The sequence below is a fragment of the Equus asinus genome, chromosome 19 (genome assembly GCF_041296235.1).
Source record: "Equus asinus isolate D_3611 breed Donkey chromosome 19, EquAss-T2T_v2, whole genome shotgun sequence".
Lineage (NCBI taxonomy): Eukaryota > Metazoa > Chordata > Mammalia > Perissodactyla > Equidae > Equus > Equus asinus.
This window is the reverse complement of record NC_091808.1, coordinates 8,798,501-8,818,569: the sequence shown is the minus strand read 5'-3', so window position 1 is coordinate 8,818,569 and position 20,069 is coordinate 8,798,501. Positions and strand designations below refer to the sequence as shown.

General features: G+C 40.8%; 1 protein-coding gene across 11 annotated transcripts in view; it reads left to right on the top strand.

Annotated features, from left to right (window-relative positions):
* The window catches only part of DIS3L2 (DIS3 like 3'-5' exoribonuclease 2), a 345,001-nt gene that overhangs the window by 139,271 nt on the left and 185,661 nt on the right, over nt 1-20,069 (top strand). For all 11 annotated transcript variants that reach the window (XR_011495510.1, XR_011495509.1, XM_070489410.1 and 8 more), the window contains 2 exons: nt 5,377-5,477; nt 10,744-10,991. Coding sequence is in view for 9 of the 11 variants with exons in the window: in XM_070489410.1 (XP_070345511.1) it covers nt 5,377-5,477; nt 10,744-10,991 (349 nt within the window). In the remaining 2 variants the exon portion in view is untranslated. The remainder of the gene's footprint in view (nt 1-5,376; nt 5,478-10,743; nt 10,992-20,069) is intronic.

The window sequence follows — 20,069 nt, the reverse complement described above, 5'->3', positions numbered from 1 at the left end:
CATACAAAATAGAGGAAGATTGGCACAGATGTTAGCTCAGGGACAATCTTCCTCAAGCAAAAAGAGGGAGATTGGCAACTGTTGTTGGTTCAGGGCCAATCTTCCTCACCAAAAAAAAAGAGAATCACCAGACTTGCCAGTTTATGTATGAGAAGGCCAAATCAGAATAATTTTTATTACCAAAATAAGGTGTTGGGTTTGCACTTGATAATATGTGAGTGGCAGTGCCACCCTTAGCAAACCATGGCATTTTACTTTTAAACACTTAAAATAGAAGTTTCAGATAATTTGTAGAATCAGATTAGTATTTCACTGGACTTTTCTTCCTAGAGTGTTTCTTCGGGAATATGTGAGCAGTTACTTTTATTAGAAGTGTATCTTTTTAAGAAACTTCTCTCTTTTAGATGAAGATTTTGGTGGTCATTAGTTTCTAGAATTTTTTGAACTGGAAGGGACCACAGAATGCGTGGGCCAGCTCTGCCTAGCTCTGCCTCTGATACGACAAAACTGAGGACTTGCTCAGGACTGCCGGCGCCTCTGCCCTCTTCTAGTAACTTCATCACGGAGTTTTACTGCTCTCTCAAGGCGTTCTTCTTGATATTTAGTAAAAAACTCATTTGATTTAAGGCCATTTTTCATATACTAAGTCATTCTTGGTGATGGGAGACACACTGAGCAGCATCCTTCTCAGAGATAACCTCTCAAATCTTGCCTCTGTTCACTCTCACTGCCACTCTCTTAATTCACATTCTGAATGTGTCTCGCCTGGACTCCAACCCCAGCTTTCTGAGTTCTCTGCTGGTCTTGTCTCTCCACTCCAGAGTGCTGCCAGATTCGTAGCCCTAAAATGTGTGTGTCCCTTGCCTTTATAGTGCTTTATAGGATAGTGTCCAAGCTTGTCAGTTTCATCATCTATATGTTAGAAAGTATCTTCTGCTGGGAATGGCATTAAATCCTAAAATATCAATGACTTAAACAAGAAACAAGTTTATCTCTATCTTATATAAAAGAAGACCAGAGGTAGGTAGGCCAGGGCTTGTAGGATAGTTCCAGTCTTCAGGTCATTCTGTTGTGCTGCTCTGCACAGTAGAAAGCACCCTTGTCCTGTGGCCTCCAGGACCAAGATGAGTGCTTGAGTTCCAGCTATCACATCCACATTCCATCCAGCAAGAAGTGGGAGAGGAAAGGCTGAGCCTCTCTCCTTTAAGGACACTTCCTGGAAGTCACTTACAACACTTTAACCTGCATTTTATTGGATAAGCTTAGACATGTAGGCCATGCTTAATTGCAAGAAAGCTGAGGAATGTAGACTTTTAACTAGTAAACCCAGCTAAAAATTGGAATTCTTATTACCAGGAAAGAAGAGAATAGATAATTGGGCAGTAACTAGAGCCTGTGCCGTAGGACCTATCCCACGTCTCCACCAGCCTTATTCTTCTCCCCATCCCAGTCCCTCCCAGCCCAGCACTTGTGTCCTCGACCTGTTGGTAGCTACAATAAATCTCTCGCTAATCCTTTACCATGTCAGGACATTTCACAGCTCTGGGCCTTTGTGTGAGTGCTAGCCTTTACCTGGAATGCCCTTCAACTTCCTTCTCTCTTCAGAGTATCTGTACATCCCTCAAACCCCAAGTCACTTCCTCAGTGAACTTTTCTTATTTCCTTAGCAGTGGTAGCACATTACTTCTTACTTGAGCATGGAGCAGTGGAAGAGCTTCATGAACTTAGTAGTGGAACAGATTGGGGTTTGAATCTCTTCTCTGCAGCTTGGGCTGGAAAGTATAATATGGGAGTTCTCAGCACATAAATTGTATTTAAAGCCACAACCCATATCTCTTTTTTCTTTTGGTGGGGAAGATTTGCCCTGAGCTAATATCTGTTGGCAGCCTTCCTCTTTTTGCTTGAGGAAGATTGTCGCTGAGCTAACATCTGTGCCAGTCTTCCTCTGTTTTGTATGTGGGATGCTGCCACAGCATGGCTTGATGAGCGGTGTGTAGGTCCACACCTGCGATCCGAACCCTGGGATACCAAAGTGGAGCACAAGACTTTAACCAGTATGCCACCTCCCTGTCCCCCCCCTCCCCCCGATCTCTTTTTTTGAGTTTCAGACCTTCATGTTTAACTGCTTACTCAACATCATCACTTGAAGGTTTTTCACAGGTTGCCTCGCAAATAGAACTGCCTTTGAAATAGAACTCTTGATTTCCTCCTCTAGTCTCTCCTGTGCCAGGAATGATGCCTCCATTAACCTAGCTGCAGATGTTGGAAAGCTGAAAATAACCCTTTACTTCTCATATCTAATAATCCTTAAATTCTCAGATCTAATTACCACCAAAGTCTATTAGTTCAACTCCAAAGTATGTCTTAAATTGATCCTTTTAATTCCATCTCCAGTGCCTGCATCATAGCACTATCCTCTCATGCCTGGGCTACTGCACTAGCTCTTAATTGGTCTCCCTACATGCCCTCTTGTTGTTTAGTGCCCTCAAATTGACTCCTATTGACACGTATAGCAGAGCAGAACCCTCCCTGGTCTTTTTGTGCCATCTTCTCATCTTCCATCACTATATCACACAATGCTCTGATACTCTTTATAGGGTTTTCACGGCCAGTTTTTTTGAAAGTGGGTGGCCAGGTCCTTCTTCCTAGTCTCTCTTAGTCTGGAAGCTCTGGAAGCCTGTCCACGATGGATGACCCTGTTGGTATTTGAAATACCGGTGGCATAGCTGTCAGCATCATAGTAACATGCAGCCGCCACGGTATGACATCCGACAGATGGGTATTGTGGTTCTCTGACCAGGACACGAACCTGGGCCACAGCAGGGAGAGTGCTGGATCTTAACCCCTAGAACATCAAAGGCTGGCTATATTGCCTCTTAGACTGCTCTAATCTCCACCTCAGGCAGTATCATTTTTTTTGCGCAAAATCCTTAACCAGCTTCCCATTGTATTTAAGTTTAAATTCAGGATTCTTAAATCCTAAAAGAGCCCACCTGACTTGACTCTTGTCTACCTCTCATTCTCATCTCTTGCCACACCCATTCTTACTCACTTTGCTCCAGCTACATGGTCTTCTTTCTGTTCCTTGATTGTGCCAAGAACTTCCTACCTCTGTCCCAAGTGCCATTCCCCACCCAGGGTCTCTTGTCCCCTTCTTCACTCCTATACACACCATCCTCATGTCTCAGCTTAAATGTCACTTCCACACAGGGTCTTTCCTTGACTTCTTGATTTAACTTGTGTTCTCTCCTCTTCTTCCTTGGGACTGTTCTTTCCTTCTTCGTATTCATCACAATTTATAACTTTATGTTTATTGAGTGGTTATTTATTGACGATCACTCTCACATTAAAGTATATATTCCATAAGGGCTGGGATTATATTTCTTTTATTCACCACTGAATTTTCAATGCCCATTTCTCAATAAATATGCATGGAATAAATGAATAAACAAATGATCTTGTGATTAGACAATGCAGTAAATTATCTCATTAAACTGACAACTTTGCTATTCAGTGTGGCAAGACGTAGTTGTTGGAAACCTATTAAGGTGATTCACCCTTCTAACCTGGCATTGTGTCTCTTCAGACATTGAACATATCTATGATGCTCACCTGCATCATATAAACTTCAGTTTAATTTATTAGAATGCGTCTTTGTCTGAACAAGGCCTTGTTTCTGCCAGGATATCCTTATAAACAACACAGAACCTGAAAAGGTCGTCCTCAGGTGTGATATCTGAAAATCATGATTGGGCTCACTTCTTGGCTTGCCCTCTTTCTTTGGATGCCACCTGGCATAGCCTTTTGAACAGAAGACTGACTTGTTATTGGGATGGAATCTAAAGGAACAATGATTTTAAGATGGAGCTATCAGTGACTGTCACAGAAAGCTGCATGTGCAGGATTTGGGCTGCCTTGGAAAAACCCTCACTACCCTGTCTTGATTGCCAGCTCCTGAGACTGAAAACTCAGATATCAGATATCTAGATAGAGTGTACTTGCTCATGGTAGTCCCAGCCTCCTAATCTTTCCTGGATTACCTTGTTCTGTAGGACACATTGGCAAGATCTGTTATGGAACAGATCAACAACTTGTGTGGGTTTTTTCTCCATAAGAGTATCAAAGATGTTGTTCTGGAAGCATCTGATGATTTTGGAATAATCATGAACTGTGGTCTAAAATAAAAGATGAATGTGGATGATGTCCCTCTTTCACTGATGAACAGGGTGATCAATAACGGAAAAGTTTTTGTTTGTTTTCTCTTTCTGGAAAACAGTGAGAATTCTGCTTTCAGTGGGCACTATGGTAGGTATATTTCAGCATAGATGGAAAAGCAAACAGTTGATCATTCTTAAGCCCCAATAGGTCGGATCATGTCAGTGTTTCCAGAGAACTCCCAGAATGGTAAAAGTTGGCTTTATGCTGAGCCTTTGCTAAGAGGCAGCCAGTCCTGAAAAGGATTTATTTATTTATTTTGGCCTTGGTAACGTACAGGTAATGTACTTGATAAGTACAGGTCTCTCTTCGTTATCTGGAATGGGTCCCACATGAATTCGCTGTGACCCCTAGAATCCAGAAACTCCAGTATAGTTGGATAAGAATATTTTCTGGGGGAGATCTAGTGTAACACATGAAAATGCGAAATAGTAAATGTTCGGAAGTGTGTAATTTGCTGCTTTTGTTCATGAGTGGTTTTAATACTTCTGGTATAGAGCCTCACTCCCTCTTTACTGGGGAGATGTGGTTTCAGTTCGTTGGGTGAATTTTGTAAGTTTTTGAAGAAAGGAAATTAAACATTAAAAGACTTTAAGTCCTTTACTCTTTATATAATGTCACTAAGAAAAGCCAGGAAAATCAGAGTTGGCTTATTTATTTATTTAATAAATATAATCTATTTTCCACCATTTTGTTTGTTATGGCTATTACCAAAGTACTTTGAAAAGTCAATATTGATTTTTATTTTGTTTCATTTTGGCAGATGTGCATAATAAATTATCCTAGCTATTCTTCGTTGTGGGCTGGGGCAGTATTTAACATTAATTTTTTTTGGCATTTTGACATGTGGGCTATTTAGTTTAATTCAATAGCTTGGTGCTCTCTACTTGTATGGTGCTTAGTGTATGAATAACATTAAATAGATAAAATATGGCCTACTGAGTGTGAACATTAATACAAGTTGGTGATGTGTTTAACCTTAGCCAAGTCACCTAACCACTGGGGGCCTGGGTTTCCTTTTCTGTAAAATGAGTAGTTTGGGGTAAACAGTATCCAAGAATCCTTGCAGCTCTGAATTGAAAAATCCCATGAGTCTGTAAGCGTAATAGATACGCATCTAACTGATTCCTCCTCTTCTCTTTTTCTCTCTTTTTAATTTAGGAAAAGAGGATGCTGGTGCACCAGTTACAAAAGATGAGAACATCTCCATGGCACAGGATACAAGAACTTTACCAGAGAAGTCACTGCAAAGATCAGCAAAGGTCATTGCCTGCAGATTTTCTCCATTTATCCAAATGGCAGTCACCTGAGCTACCTGTCAAAAGTGTCTCATGGGATTCAGTTAGGCCCATAGTTGGTTAGTTAATCAGAAAAATCAGTGGAAGCAGGGAATCATAAAAAGTGAATCTTTTTTATAACTTTAAACATGTATGTATATATTCATTCGATGAAGAGCCAAGGCCTTTTCTATGAGTGTGGGCATGTTTATTGAAGTTTTACATTATCTGTTTCTGCTTAAACCACATTCATAATGTGACATCTGTGATTTCCAGTTTGGGTTATTTAAAGTAGAGTGAGAATTTAGGTACTGGTGAAGCAACATGAATGTAGACTCCTAGATTTTTAAAGTTTTTTTCTCCAGTGTTTTTTTATGGCTGTCATGCCCATAGCTAATTCAAAAGTAAGTTTTTAAAAAATGTCTTTTTAATTTTTTCTGGAGTATTTAATTTAGTTATCATAGAAACAAAAACAATTGCTTTTGCTTCCTGTTTTTGTTGTTTTGCATAATTCAATTTTATTTTTTAATTAATATGCTCATGGCATCTTCAGACATGGGATCAAACACAGCTGACCCTAGCTATACAAATAGCCCATGGTGGAAGAAGTGGTACAGGGGCAAAGAGTGAAGTGGTGTAACAGCATGAGGCTTCCTCTGCCAGAGGCCTCTGTCAGCGAATTTAACCTGGGACTGCAGTGTTGCTACTCAGTCTAGCAAGCTGGTTAGGAGAGAATCTCCTGCATATTGACCTGAAGAATTTCTAAATGTATTACATATGTGTTACCCCCCATTGCCCATCCAGTTATCTAGATCTTTATTTTAATAAGTGTTTTGAATACTAACCATATATAAGGCAGTGTGCTAGGTGTGGAAGATTATAATGAATGGAAAGCCTGTGGGCTGGATTTGGCTCACAAATTTGTAATTTTGTTTGACCTGTGCAGTATTTAAAAATTTTGACTTTATAGCTTACATTTAAAAAAACACATAGTGTTCACCTAAGAAAATCAGACTTCTGGCTTCTCTTAAAACAAAACATCCAGCAACACTGGGCCACGTTCTTAAATGACTTTAGTTAGGGCTGAGTAGAGGCAACCCTCTGTAGATGGAACTTGCGTTCTGCAATTTGCTACTGCTCTCCAATGGTGCCCTCTCTCTTGCTGGGGTTTTTTTTTTGGATAGTTTCTTAATGAATTCAATCTAAAATCACAAGGCAAAACAGTACTTATATGTGAAACTTAGGCTGTGAAACTTAGGTAAAGTCATTTCTAGGACAACTAATGTATGAATCACAAGTCATGTCAAGCTACTTTATACATTCTTATGCTGTCAAATATTAAACAAGAAGCAAGGAATTCTGGTTCAGACAAGATGGCGTAGACTTGTTTCTCCTTGCTCTTCCCAACTAAGTACAACTAGAAACCCTGGAAACTAACAAGATATAACCAAAAGAGAGTTCTGGAAGGTGAAAAGAGGAAGGCAAACTAGGTAGCGGTTCTAAGACTAGAGGAACAACATAGCAGCAGGGCTCTTTACAACCCCCCACCAACAAAAAGGGACCCAGGCCCAGTGTTTCTGGATCCCAACATAGTAATAGAAAGTGGCCCAGGCAGACTTGTCCCTCACTTATATCTAACAGAAGTCCCTCTGACAACACCAGGGAATCCCAGCAGCACCTGCAAGAGGGATTGACTGGGAGCCCTGCTGACGAAAAGTGGCCAGGAGAAAGGCTCTCCTTCCCTACCATACCTGAGACTTCTCTCCCCTACCAAGAGATACTAGCATCTGGGTAGCTTTGACAATGAGGATCCCACCGAAGAAGTGGCCCAGCCCCAGAAGCTTCTTTGTTCCTATGAGCCTGAGACTCCCCTCCCCCACCCAGAGAGACCTGGGAGCCAGATGGCACTAGCAAGGGAGATCCTACCATAACATGTTTGAGGTCCAGGAAACCTCTTTATCTTCATGGGCTTGAGACACCCCTCTTCCATCCAGAGACACTGAGCAGCTGGCTAGCGCCAGTAAAGGGGGTCCTACCACAACAAAAATCCACAAATGGGAAGTTTCTTTGTCCCTGCATGGACATGGATTAGAATTCGCTTCTAATCCATACTAGAGAGACCAGGTGGCCAGGCCTGAGGAAGTTCCTTCTATCTTCTCAGGCAGTACCAACAGAGACCAATGGGAACCCCAGTGGCACCATGGCAACCAAACATATCAAAATAGTGCTGCAAAGCCTCTGAAAATTAAATTGTCATTGGAACTACAGCCCACAAAATTAGTCCAGGACCTGCATGCCAAACCTAGAAAGGGTGACTACCTTCTAAAAGAAAAGATTTAAATAAGACCTTGAATCTCCTAACATCATAGCCAAAAGGTCCAGGATACAATAGAAAATCACCACTTGAGTGAGGAAAGACAACTAACTGATCCCAACCCAAAGATGTTCCAGTTATCTAACAATGATTTTAAAACAGCCATCAGGGGCCGGCCTGCTGGCATAGTGGTTAAGTTTGCATGCTCTGCTTTGGCGGCCAGGGTTTGCAGGTTCAGATCCCAGGCCGACCTACACACGGCTCGTCAAGCCATGCTGTGGTGACATCCCACATACAAAATAGAGGAAGATTGACATAGATGTTAGCACAGGGCCAATCTTCCTCAAGCAAAAAGAGGAAGATTGACACAGATCTTAGCTCAGGGACTGTCTTCCTCAAGCAAAAAGAGGAAGGTTGGCAACAGATGTTAACTCAGGGACAATCTTCCTCACCAAATAAAAAATAAAAATAAGGGGCTGGCCCCGTGGCCGAGTGGTTAAGTTCGCGCGCTCCGCTGCAGGCGGCCCAGTGTTTCGTTGGTTCGAATCCTGGGCGCGGACATGGCACTGCTCATCAAACCACGCTGAGGCAGCGTCCCACATGCCACAACTAGAAGAACCCACAACGAAGAATACACAACTATGTACCGGGGGGGCTTTGGGGAGAAAAAGGAAAAAATAAAATCTTTAAAAAAAAATAAAAATAAAAATAAAACATCTGTCATAAATATGCTTCAACAAGCAATTAAAAATTCTCTTGAAACAAATGAGAAAATAGAAAATCTAAACAAAGAAATAGAAATTATGAAAAAAGAATCAAATGGAAATTATAGAACTGAAAAATATAATAGCAGAAATAAAATAACTTGCTGGATGGGCTCGATAGTGGAATAGAGGTGACTCAGCATAGAATTACTTAATTTGAGGACAGATCAATAGAATTTACCCAATCTGAACAGAGAGAAAATAGACTGAAAAAAATGAACAGAGCCTCAGGAAGTTGTGGGACAATAAAAAAGATTCAACAATCAAATAACTGGAGTCCCTGAAGGGGACTCACAGGTGCCGCTGGGATTGCCTTGTGATTTTAGATTGAATTCATTAAGAAACTATCCAAAAAAAAAGAGAGTGGGGCTTAAAGACTAGACTGTGCTGAATGGAAACAGGAAAAAAAAAAAAAAATAGAGATTTTGAGGTCCTAGCAACAGTCGTATAATGTTAGTGTGTAATGGTATCCATCTTGTATAATTGTAATTTTCTTTTTTTCTAATGGGCTTAATAGCTTGTGTTTAATGTTAGAGAATAGCAGTGGCTAATTGCTCCAGAATTGAAGATTTTTAGGGTTGGTGCAGTGGAAGGACAGGGGGTGGGTCATTTGACAACATAGGTAAGAGGACTTGGAGTGACTTAGGTATGATGACATAGGTAAGAGAACTTGCTGTCTCTTGGAGGTAGGAAAGGATTCAAGGCTAAGTAGCTAACACATAGAGGAAACAAGCAAGAGTCAAGGCACTAGTAGTCTTGATGTGGTGAAAAAGCCCATGAAGGGGCACAGGGGAGGAAGAGAGCTGGATGATGGGTCAGGCTGAGTTGATCAGGATTGGACCAGTTCCATGTGATGCTGAGGTGTGGCCATGAGGATGAGTTGCTGAAATCGAATGGCAGTGAAAGCCACCAGCACTGATGAGTTACAGGAACTGTAAGGAGAAGATGCTGGCTGAGTCATTTACCTGGATGAAGGTGGGAGAGGCAGACTGTAAGCCAGGTATTGCAGAGTAACCAGGAGGTCCGTGGATGAGTAACAAGAAGGAGACAGCCTGAACCATAAAAGGGTGCAGATATATGCATGAGGCAGAACACTAAATGGTTTGGATGTGATCATGCAACACAGGAACACATGGACTCCACCTCATTCAGGGGCTGTGTGTGGGAGAAGGAGCAGCCTCTGCCCAAAGTGGCTAGAACAGAGTCTTTGTGAAAGACAAGTACGTGCAAGGAGGGGCTTAGAGGATTCTTGAAAGTGGGCACAGCAAGCTTGTTCAAAACAGAACGGTGTTTGCCAAAGAGGAGGGAAGAGTTAGGAAGAAGGTAGAGCATATAATGATGGGACTGAGATTGAATGAGAAGACAGGTGCCCAAAGGCACTTTCTTGTGGGGTAAAAGCCAAGAGTGCCTGGGGGAGAGGTGAGGTGCGCTGACTGATAGGCTGAAACCCCACGTGGAGCCAAGAGACATGAACAGGAGGAGCTGCCAGCTCAACAGCAGTCTGAACCTTTGCCCAGGGGTCTAAGTAGAACGTGGATAAGTGATCCCAGTGAAGGGGTGAAACTACAGACTGTCTACAGCGGGAGAAGGAAACAGTTCAGGAAGAATAACTTCCTAGGGTGGGTGAAGGAGATTCACTTTCTTCAAGAATGCTTCTCTCCGGGTGGAAATAGCATGTGCTTGTAGTGGTGTAAAATGAGAGATTGAGTTTAATCTCGGAAAGAAAGAAGCTTAGAAGTTTTCAGCTTTGGAAGGCATAATGTAGAAGTTATTTATTTATGTTTAATAGAATTTTTAAAAAAGCAACCTCTGTGTTGTTCTGGTATAGTTCATGTGAGAAAAGTGTAATGCAGAACAAATATGTGGAGCCATACTTCCCTGAGGGAGTCTTAGTAGCTCCTGAAGATGTAGGTCCTGCTTATAAAAGCACTTTTATCTAATTCATCTATGTATTGCATAGTTTTTCCTTGGAAATATGTGCTCAGTGGATACTTAAGTTGTTGCAATTTAAATATAGATTACTTAGTCACAGAGCATCACTGAGAGGCACTTTATTTGTACCTAGAAAAACTGCTGGATCAATTAGTTGACCAAATAATATCTTGCTGACTTGTCTCAACTGTTGTGCAGCCCTTTGTATAAACAGCAGTCGCTGTATCTGTGGTGTTTTCAGGTGGTTTACATCTTGGAGAAAAAACATTCCCGAGCAGCAACTGGCTTCCTCAAACTCTTGGCTGATAAGAACAGTGAACTATTTAGGAAATACGCATTGTTTTCTCCCTCGGACCACCGAGTGCCTAGAATTTATGTGCCTCTCAAGGACTGTCCCCAGGACTTTGTGACTCGGCCTAAGGATTATGCCAACACGCTGTTCATCTGCCGCATCGTGGACTGGAAGGAGGACAGCAGTTTTGCGCTGGGGTAGGTGATCTCTGGCAAGAAAAGCCACCGATCCCAGACAGAACTTGGTTTAGTTGGTCTTTAGGTAAACTCTTGTGTGTATTTTAATTGCTATTTCTTTTCTTTATCAAAGCATGAGTACTTGGCATATTTTGGTCCTAGTTCCTAAGAAATTGCCCTTATCTACCACCTCAACTGTTCACCTGTAGATTCCTTCAGTTGCCAGGCAATCACCTTTTTCTTTTTTTTTCTTTTTTTTTCTTTTTTCTCCCCAAAGCCCCCCGGTACAGTTGTATATTCTTCATTGTGGGTCCTTCTAGTTGTGGCATGTGGGACGCTGCCTCAGCATGGTTTGATGAGCAGTGCCATGTCCGCGCCCAGGATTCAAGCCAACGAAACACTGGGCCACCTGCAGTGGAGCACATGAACTTAACCACTCAGCCACGGGGCCAGCCCCCCTTTTTCTTTTTCTTTTGACATAGAATATAAGCACATTCTCAGCCTCTACCTATTTCCTGTTATGTCATGAATCCCATTTGTACTTGTGACCTGCAAAGAATTTGTTGTATCAAACAATCAGACGACTCCTTTTAGACACTAGTGTTAAAGTATGCAAAATTATAGGCATATTCAGGGAACGCCAGTCTCCCGTGATTTAAAATATGAATAAGTAGTTATATTTGAGTTGTGCGCTTTTTGATATTGATCTTCAGAGGTTTCACTTATGGTGTTAAAAACTAAATTACCCTACTGTAAGCAGGAAAAGGGGACCATGTTTTTATGGAAGCTTCCAGAGACTAGTCTAACTAAATATAGATTATGTAGTGACAGGCATCATGGATAGCTACTTCTTTTTGATCTGAAGAAACTGCTGCACCCAGCTGTTCGATCAAATTCTATGCCTTCTTACCATTGGTATTCATTTTTAAAGAAGAGCAATATTAAGTTTTAGCTGTATCTTTAGCCCTTTATTATGGATGGTGTCTGATGTATGCTTCACAGGAAGTAAAAATAAAGGCATACAAGCTAGAAAAGAGATTGTTCTGACACTTTTAATTTAGTTTGATGACTTTCTTATTGGTCATCTAACTTGTACAGGGTGGACCCTCCTGGGAATGTTCTGTGGTTATGAGTGCCAGCATTGAACGATGGCCACAGTGTGCTGCTTTTATCAGGTTTACCCTGTACTTAGCCTCTTATGCCTAGCAAAGTAAGCCAAGTCAAATCTGTGTGTCATACCTAAAGCTATTGAAGAAACATCATCCTGTGCCCCTTTTTCAGTGATATGAAGATCAGTGTGATTTATATGATCTCAGAGCTGCCCAGGAACAGTTGCACTTTCTTTTTTACTCTCAAGCGATGTGATTGCAATGTCATCATTTTTAAGCCTAACTCATTATCCAAAAGTGACATCAACCCGTTGAGCCCTAAACAGTCCTTCTCAGAGGCTTGCCAGTTTCTCACCATCAACTCAAAAGGCCTGATAATGGCTATGCCACCTGGCCCCTGTTGATTGTGCCCACCACACTCAGCTTGGTGGTGAAAAGGGAAGACTTTCACATCAAAGCAGGAAATCCAGCCTTGTCTTTTATCTGCCCATCTGTCTTAGCCCATTGTGTATACTTGATTGGACTGCCTCCTTAGCTTTCAAGCTGTAAGGGTGTAGTCAGGAAATCTTCATGGTGTGAGTTTCTCTTATTTCTCGAAGGGCCTGGCAGGTTCCTTTTTTACAGCTGACCCATTACTTCATCAAGAATGCTTTTCTTGTGGGTAAAGTACAACAATAATCGAAAAAGGAGTCGGGCCTTTGAAGCAGCAAGGATATTTGCTGAATCTAAAGGAAGAATGTTTAAAGATAATAACTATATATTAATCATGCACTTTACAAAATAAAAAAAAATTGAAGATTCTCGTACTTTGATGGAAAACTGCTAACCTTTTCTCTACCTTCTTACTATAAAGACATTAAAACTGTCTTTTGTGGAAATATGCCTTTTAAAGTCTTTGTGAAAAAGAAAATTTATCATCAGAAGTAAAATGTGGCAGGTTTTCATGATGAAGTTCTCAGATGACGTCTGTCTCTGAGGGGTGCAGGCTGCAGCTGTCGAGCATGTTGGTGGTCGCCTTGCCCTTTTGTTCTAGCTATCAGTTACCGATCTTTAGGAACTGAGGTCACTGTTTCCCAATCAGAACATGCTGTGCTGTGGCTGCCTGGGTTTGTGCTCTCATCTTTGCCAGGTTTTGACCAGGAGTGTGAAGGTAGTACTTGCTGTGGGTATGAGGGTGTGTGGTTAGTGTCCACAGAAACTATGCCTAAAAACCAAATTCAGCCAAGGAGCCTTCCTTCTGAATGTCTTCCCTCCCCCTACACTCTACCCTTAAAAGTACTGAACAGCTTCTGCCAATGTAATTGCTACTAATTATTCACGTCCGAAGTCACATACTTCTTTTGTAGTTAAATTCAGTTATGAGACAGGTGTTGATCAACTGTCAGTTACTATGCTATCTTATGTGAGAAATACAAAAGTACAAAAGCTATGGTTTCTTTCTTTTCTTTTTTTTTATGGTTTCTTTATTCAAGAAAATTATAGCCTAATGCAGAAGGACTTGTACATAAATGTCACAGGATTAATTTGATTCTAAGAAATGGAATCCTACTTGAGGTAATTTAAATAAAAGTGGGGATTTATATATGAAACTGGTGGTTCTTCTAAAACCCAGGACAGGAAATGGAGGCAGATCTCATGAGGAACTTAGAACTAACCAAGCAGCAAAGGAATTACAGCTTCTCTCAACCACCCTGACCAGCCTAGCCACCACAGGGTGTATTTTCTCTGACCCTTTCTGCATGTGAGCTGTATTTATTCTGTTTCTCTCTACACAGTAGCTGTCTACCTGCTCAGTAGCATTCAAGGCCCCAAAATGGCACTGCCAGTCCCTGCAGGTCACGTAGTGAAGTCTAGATCACAGAGTAGAATTTCCAGGTTAGAAAATCTTAGTGGTCTAGCTTGAGACACTTATTTGCCCTGGTCACTAGTCTTAACCAGAGGTAGGGGTCCCAGGTACATGACCCACTGTCCAATTAGCAGGGACTGTGGGACTTGACTCTCTGGCAAGGAGTGTGGATACAGCACATAGGTTGAATGGCCTGTCTCTTTGAGCTGTAACTATAGTACAGAGCAGAATGGTGCAAGTTCTTCCATAGGAATAAAATAATTTTCTTTTCTTTTCTTTCTTTTTTTTTTTTTTAAGGAAGATTAGCCCTGAGCTAACATCTGCCAATCCTCCTCTTTTTGCTGAGGAATACTGGCCCTGACCTAACATCCGTGCCCATCTTCTTCTCCTTTATATGTGGGATGCCTGCCACAGCATGGCTTGCCAAGTAGTGCCATGTCTGCACCCGGGATCCAAACCAGCGAACCCCGGGCTGCTGAAGCAGAACGTGCGCACTTAACCGCAGCGCCACCGGGCCGGCCTCAAAATAATTGTCTTGAAGTATAGAGGGCGTGGGTAAAAGGGAAAATCCAGGATCATTTCTTGGAGAATGGAAGCCTCTCTGCTAAAAGGTCACTGACTGAGAGTGCAGAGTAGATGAGAAGGGCCATGGCTGGAGGCCATTGCAGTGAGACAGAGGATGATGGGGAGATCCTGCAGCAGGGGAAGCAGGAAGAGTGAAAAGGTTCAGGGGAGATGAATTCTCCCAGAGATGATGGCTGATTGGCAATGGGGCAGGAAGGAGGACAGAACCTTGGATAAACTTTTGAGACCTCCAACTTGGCTGATTGGGTAGATGATGATGGCGTTTAACCACAAATCACTGAGAGCAACTACAGCTCCTGCCATTCCCTTCACTTAGGCCTCATTGTGTGCTGTTTCCCAAGTGGACTGTGTTTGTTCGTAGCTCCAAAGTTTTGCACACTACACTTCCTGCAGCAGTGGCTTTCCCCTCTCCCCAGGGTTTGTTTGGTGAGATACTCACGTTTAACCCAGTTGTCCACTAGAGAAATGTTCCCTGACTATGAGTCCTCCCTCCTGGGTGCTCCCATAGTTTCTAAAATACCATAATACATCAATTATTGTAGCTCTTGTCTGTTTGTATTGTAATTGCTTATGTAAGTTATTTACTTGGTCATGAGCTCCTTTAGGACAAGGATACTCAATGAACGTTTGCTGGCTGGTCAAATGGGTAGATGAAAATGATTTTTTGACCCTGAGATCTTCAACTGGGTTGACTAGGAAGATGTTGCACCATAAGTCAGCTAGAAAATGCAGGAGAAGGAGTTTGGAACAGAAAGTAGTGAGAACCAAGCTTCTATGATTTTGAAATCAACACTTGATAGCAACATACAGCCAGTATATAAACTTAGGTAGAAAACCCCAAATTTAGAATCTTTAACAAAAGGATTAAATAGAATGCACAAACTAATAGGATACTTTATGATTTCAGTAGAAAGGGGCCTTAAGGAGGCCATCAATCTTGGTGCCCCCTTCAGTGTAAGCATCACTTCTCTGGTGCCCCTAGTGGCACTTTGGTGCCTCCAGTTACTGGGAGTCCAAAGAGTATTACAGTACTGGAAACTCTAGTTGTTGGAAAGTTATTTTTCATCTTGTTCTTAGAATTGTCATGAGGATCTCACTTGAGCCTTGTTCATCTCTATACATCACATCTACAACATTTTCATGAATCTTAGTCCTATAATGCTATCAAAAACCTGAAGGTAATCTGTTCTTAGTGAACCCTTGCTGGCTTTTAGGGGTCACTGCTTTTTGATATGGATGACAACATATTAATACTTTTAATATTTAGTACTAGACTCTCATCCAGGATACTTAAAAAGCCACATTGGCTTCCTCACTGGGATGATTTGTAATTATAGAATCAGATTTACAGTGGGTTTTTTTTTTTTTTGGTAAGGAGGATTGTCCATGAGCTAACATCTATGCCAATCTTCCTCTATTTTTTTTTTTTTAATGCCCTGGGTTGCTGCCACAACATGGCTTCATAAGCCATGTGAAGGTCCATGCTGGGGATCTGAACCTGCAAACCCTGGGCCGCTGAAGCGGAATGCACAAACTTAACCACTGTGCCACTGGGCTGGCCCCAGATGTGCAGTTTTAAGAGCTTCCAAACACTCTTAAGTCATCTTTCCTTTTAGAAACTCTTGCAGTGGAATTCATGCCTATGTTTTCTCAGATCTTTGTGAAATCTGCCATCCCGAAGTCTAGAGTTTACAGTCCCAGCCTTCCCTTCCAAGATGTCATGAGCATGGAGATATCACGGTCTCCTCCCCCTAAATTTGTCATGGTTTCTTCTTCTCAAATATTTAAGGGTAAATCTTGAAGAAAATGGAAAAGTTTTACAGCAACTACTGTGAAGAATATAATAGTGTTTCTTGGCAACCCTGAAGACTAACTGAAGATATGTGACACCAATGACCTAGAGCAAATTGACATATTTGTATTATTTTCTCTAGCAAACTTCGGTAGCTTTCAGAGATGGGGAGGAGGGAAATGCATAGGATTGAGAAATTTCCCGTTGAACATGGGGTTGTCTGGGCTTAACAGAAGGCTATTGAAATGAGAAACAGAGAGTGGGTTGCAGTACTCATTTTAATGAGTGTGAAGGACAGCAGGTTCCATGCAGAGAGTGACTGGGCGAAGCAAAAGGAGAGGAAGGCAAGTTCCAATTGATGATGGTGTGGTGGAGGAGGGTTGGTTGGTGGGGAGGAGGTGGGCATCCGTTCTGGTATCTTCTTCGTCTCCCAGCTTTGCACCCATAATGTGTCAGTTATCAGTCAGAAATATTTGTTGACTGACGGAAGCAAATACTTTTACTATTCCAGTCAGTTTTGATAGATCCTGAATTTCTTATTAGGTAGATATGAACTGGGAAGGTGATCATTAAATTACATTAAATTGTATTTAGTAGGCAAATGAAACAGTAACTAGGTCGGTAGAAAACCAAACAGGAAAAATTAGTTTGTTTCGTTGAGGCATATCATACAGGATTAGCAAACTGAAAAATAGCTCTATCAATCTTTCCCCCTGTGCAAAAGGAGTATTTCACTGTTTCAAGGGTGTATTCCTTATCGAAGACCCGTCTGAGGAAGAGGCTGAGTTACATAATCCTATGAACTTGCATGACGAAACTTAGACTTTCTAAGTGTTTTTTGGGGAGTGTGGCTCTAGCTGGCTGGTAGACAAAAAGCAAATCAGGCTGAGGAGGGGGCTCTCCTCTTGTGACTGTTGGGCTCCACCTGGTGGCCTATAAGGATCAGTTTTGGAAAAAGCTGTGTCTTCAGCACTGAGAGTATCCTGGTCAAAATAGAGCAAAAGTAAAAGGAATAGAGGAGTATGGTCTCGATCCAGGCTTCGATTTCCAACTTGTTCGTTTCCTCACACTGTGTGCAGTCATGAACACTTTTTCTATGGTTGTCAGCTTCATCCACAATTTTTAGTACATCTTTTTGAAAATACTATTTTAGTGTTAGAGAAACTCAGCTCTCATTAGCCTTCTCTTATTAAATGCTTTCAGCCTCCTCTTTGCTTCCTTCACTTCAACATTAAGCTCTTTACTCTCAAGTTTCAAGGCCTTCCCTGAAATCATTCAGTATTGTTGGGCCTTGCTTCTTTTCCCCGTTTTTATGTTTGCGTGGATCCGCCCTCACTTTTCCTAAAGTCCCCATTTCTGATTTGCTGACTCTGCCGTGTCATACTACTGAGCCAGAGGAAGGGGAAATAACATGTTCTCTCCTCCAGATTATAGAACATAATACATAAAATATACAGCCAAAGACATTGTGTATTTGCCCCCCATTTGTTTTCACTGTGTATTGTTACTGAAGTTCTAGGCCCAAGTGTAGCTGATGTTTGATTATTCTCCACGTGCAGGTTCTCAGGAATCTGATAACATTTTATCTGTTTTCATAGAGTTTCCAACATGGACCAGTATGTGTGGGAGCATTGATTTGAGAGCAATAACGGTAGTGATAGTCACTACAAGAACGTGTGACTGTCTTCCTGTGTATAGCCTAGTTTTAGGGCTAAATCTTTATACGAATATGAGGTAGAGAAAGGAAGATGGATGGTTTAGAACACTGATGTTGACTGTTGAGTGTTCTTATTTCCTTTAAGGCGAAGAGGCCAGTTTGAAGGACTTTCTTGTCTTAATTTCTTATATCTGTAGCTGGTTCCTTCCCCAATAGGGTTTTTACTCACACATCACCCAGAGCAGTGGACCCATTGCTTATTTACACAGAATGTTTACACATGCATACACGCACCACCTCCACCTGTCAACTGTAGGGAGTTGGGAATGTGGTTTCAGCACTGTCTGGATTCATTTTACAGTAGGACCCAGTTGTAATGTCATTGATTGTGAATAGGAACAGTATTTGTGCAGGCACTCTAGTGAGTGAGAAAATTTGAGGTGGTCATCATTATAAATTAATGAGGAAAGCTTTCTATCTCCAACTATTTATTATTGCAGGATCAAACTGAAGAAAAATTTTTAATTTTAATTTTTCCAAAAGTATACATATTATATATTTACTGTTAAACTTATTTAAAACATGTACTATAGAAAGTAAAAATTTTCCAGAATTTCACCCCAAGGAATGATCACTGTAAAACGTTTGGTATACATTTGTCTAAAATACTGCTTTAAAAATATTTATTAACATTACTTACAAAGTATGTTTCACAGATAAGAGAATAAATGTAACACTTGTGTAGTTTTTGAATCTTGATATTAAAACCAATGCATGAACTCACCACCTAGATTAAGAAATATATCACAACACTGTTCCTTTCTATTCTAACCCCAAATTTTTCCTCTAGAGGTAATCAGTGCCTCAAACATTCTAATTGGAATGTGCTTTTCTTTATAATTTACCCATATTTATACCACTAAAAATGTTGTTTAGTTTTGCTGATTTTTGAACCTTGTAAAAAATACCATGCTACGTATATTCTCCTATGACTTGCTTTTTTCTATTTAATATTATGTTTCTAAGATATATTTATATATTTCATTCATTTTAATTCATATTTCCATTTCCTAAAATATATCATAATTTATCTAGCAATAAGATATTTGGGTTGAACTAAGGTATTGCTATTATAAACAGTGCTCCTACAAACATTCCCGTGCTCACTAACCCAAGTTTCTCTAGACTTGAAGAGTACAATTACTGTATCACACATATGTGCACTTTTAACTTTACAGCTTTATAGCCAAACCATGTTCCAAAGTGGCTGTAGTCAGTTTTAGTCCTATTAGCAGTGTATGAGAGGTTCTCTTGCTTCACATTCTTATCAACAATTTGATATTGTTAGACTCTTCAATTTTTGCCAATTAATTGGGTGCAAAATGGTATCTCATTATGATTTTAATTTACATTTTTCTGATTGCTAATGAGATTGAGTATCTTTTCCTATATTTTTGGTCATTATGTTTCCTCTTCTAGGAAATGTCGTCTTTACTCATTTTTATAACAGTTAATTTTTTGTTTAGGTTATTTATGGAAATTGCAAAAATTTTACAGAGTTCTCCTTATGTTAACATCTTACATTACCACAGAATATTGATCAAAACTAAGAAATTAACCTTGGCACAATACTATTAAATAAAGTATGAGCTTACTCAGATCTTATCAGTTTTTCCCCTAAGTTCGTTTTTCTGTTCCAGAATCTAGTCCAGGATCCTACATTGCAGTTAGTTGTCATGTTGCTATAGTCTTTCCGGTTTGTGACAGTTCCTCAGTCTTGTCTTTCATGACATTAACACTTTTGAAGAGTACTGGTCAGTGATTTTGTAGAAGTTTCCTCAGTTTGGGTTTGTCTCATGTTTTCTCATGATTAGATTGAGATTAGGCATTACCGGGAGATTACCACAGAGGTGATGTGTACCGTATCGGGGGTACATGATGTCAGTATGTATTGCTGGTGATGTTAACCTTGATCACTAGGCTAAGGTGGTCTCTGCCAGGATTCCCAACTTACTATTTTCCCCTTGTAATTATTATACTATATTTTGGGGAAGATTTTTGTTTTGAGACTATGCAATTATTCTGTTTCTACTTAAACTTTCACCCACTC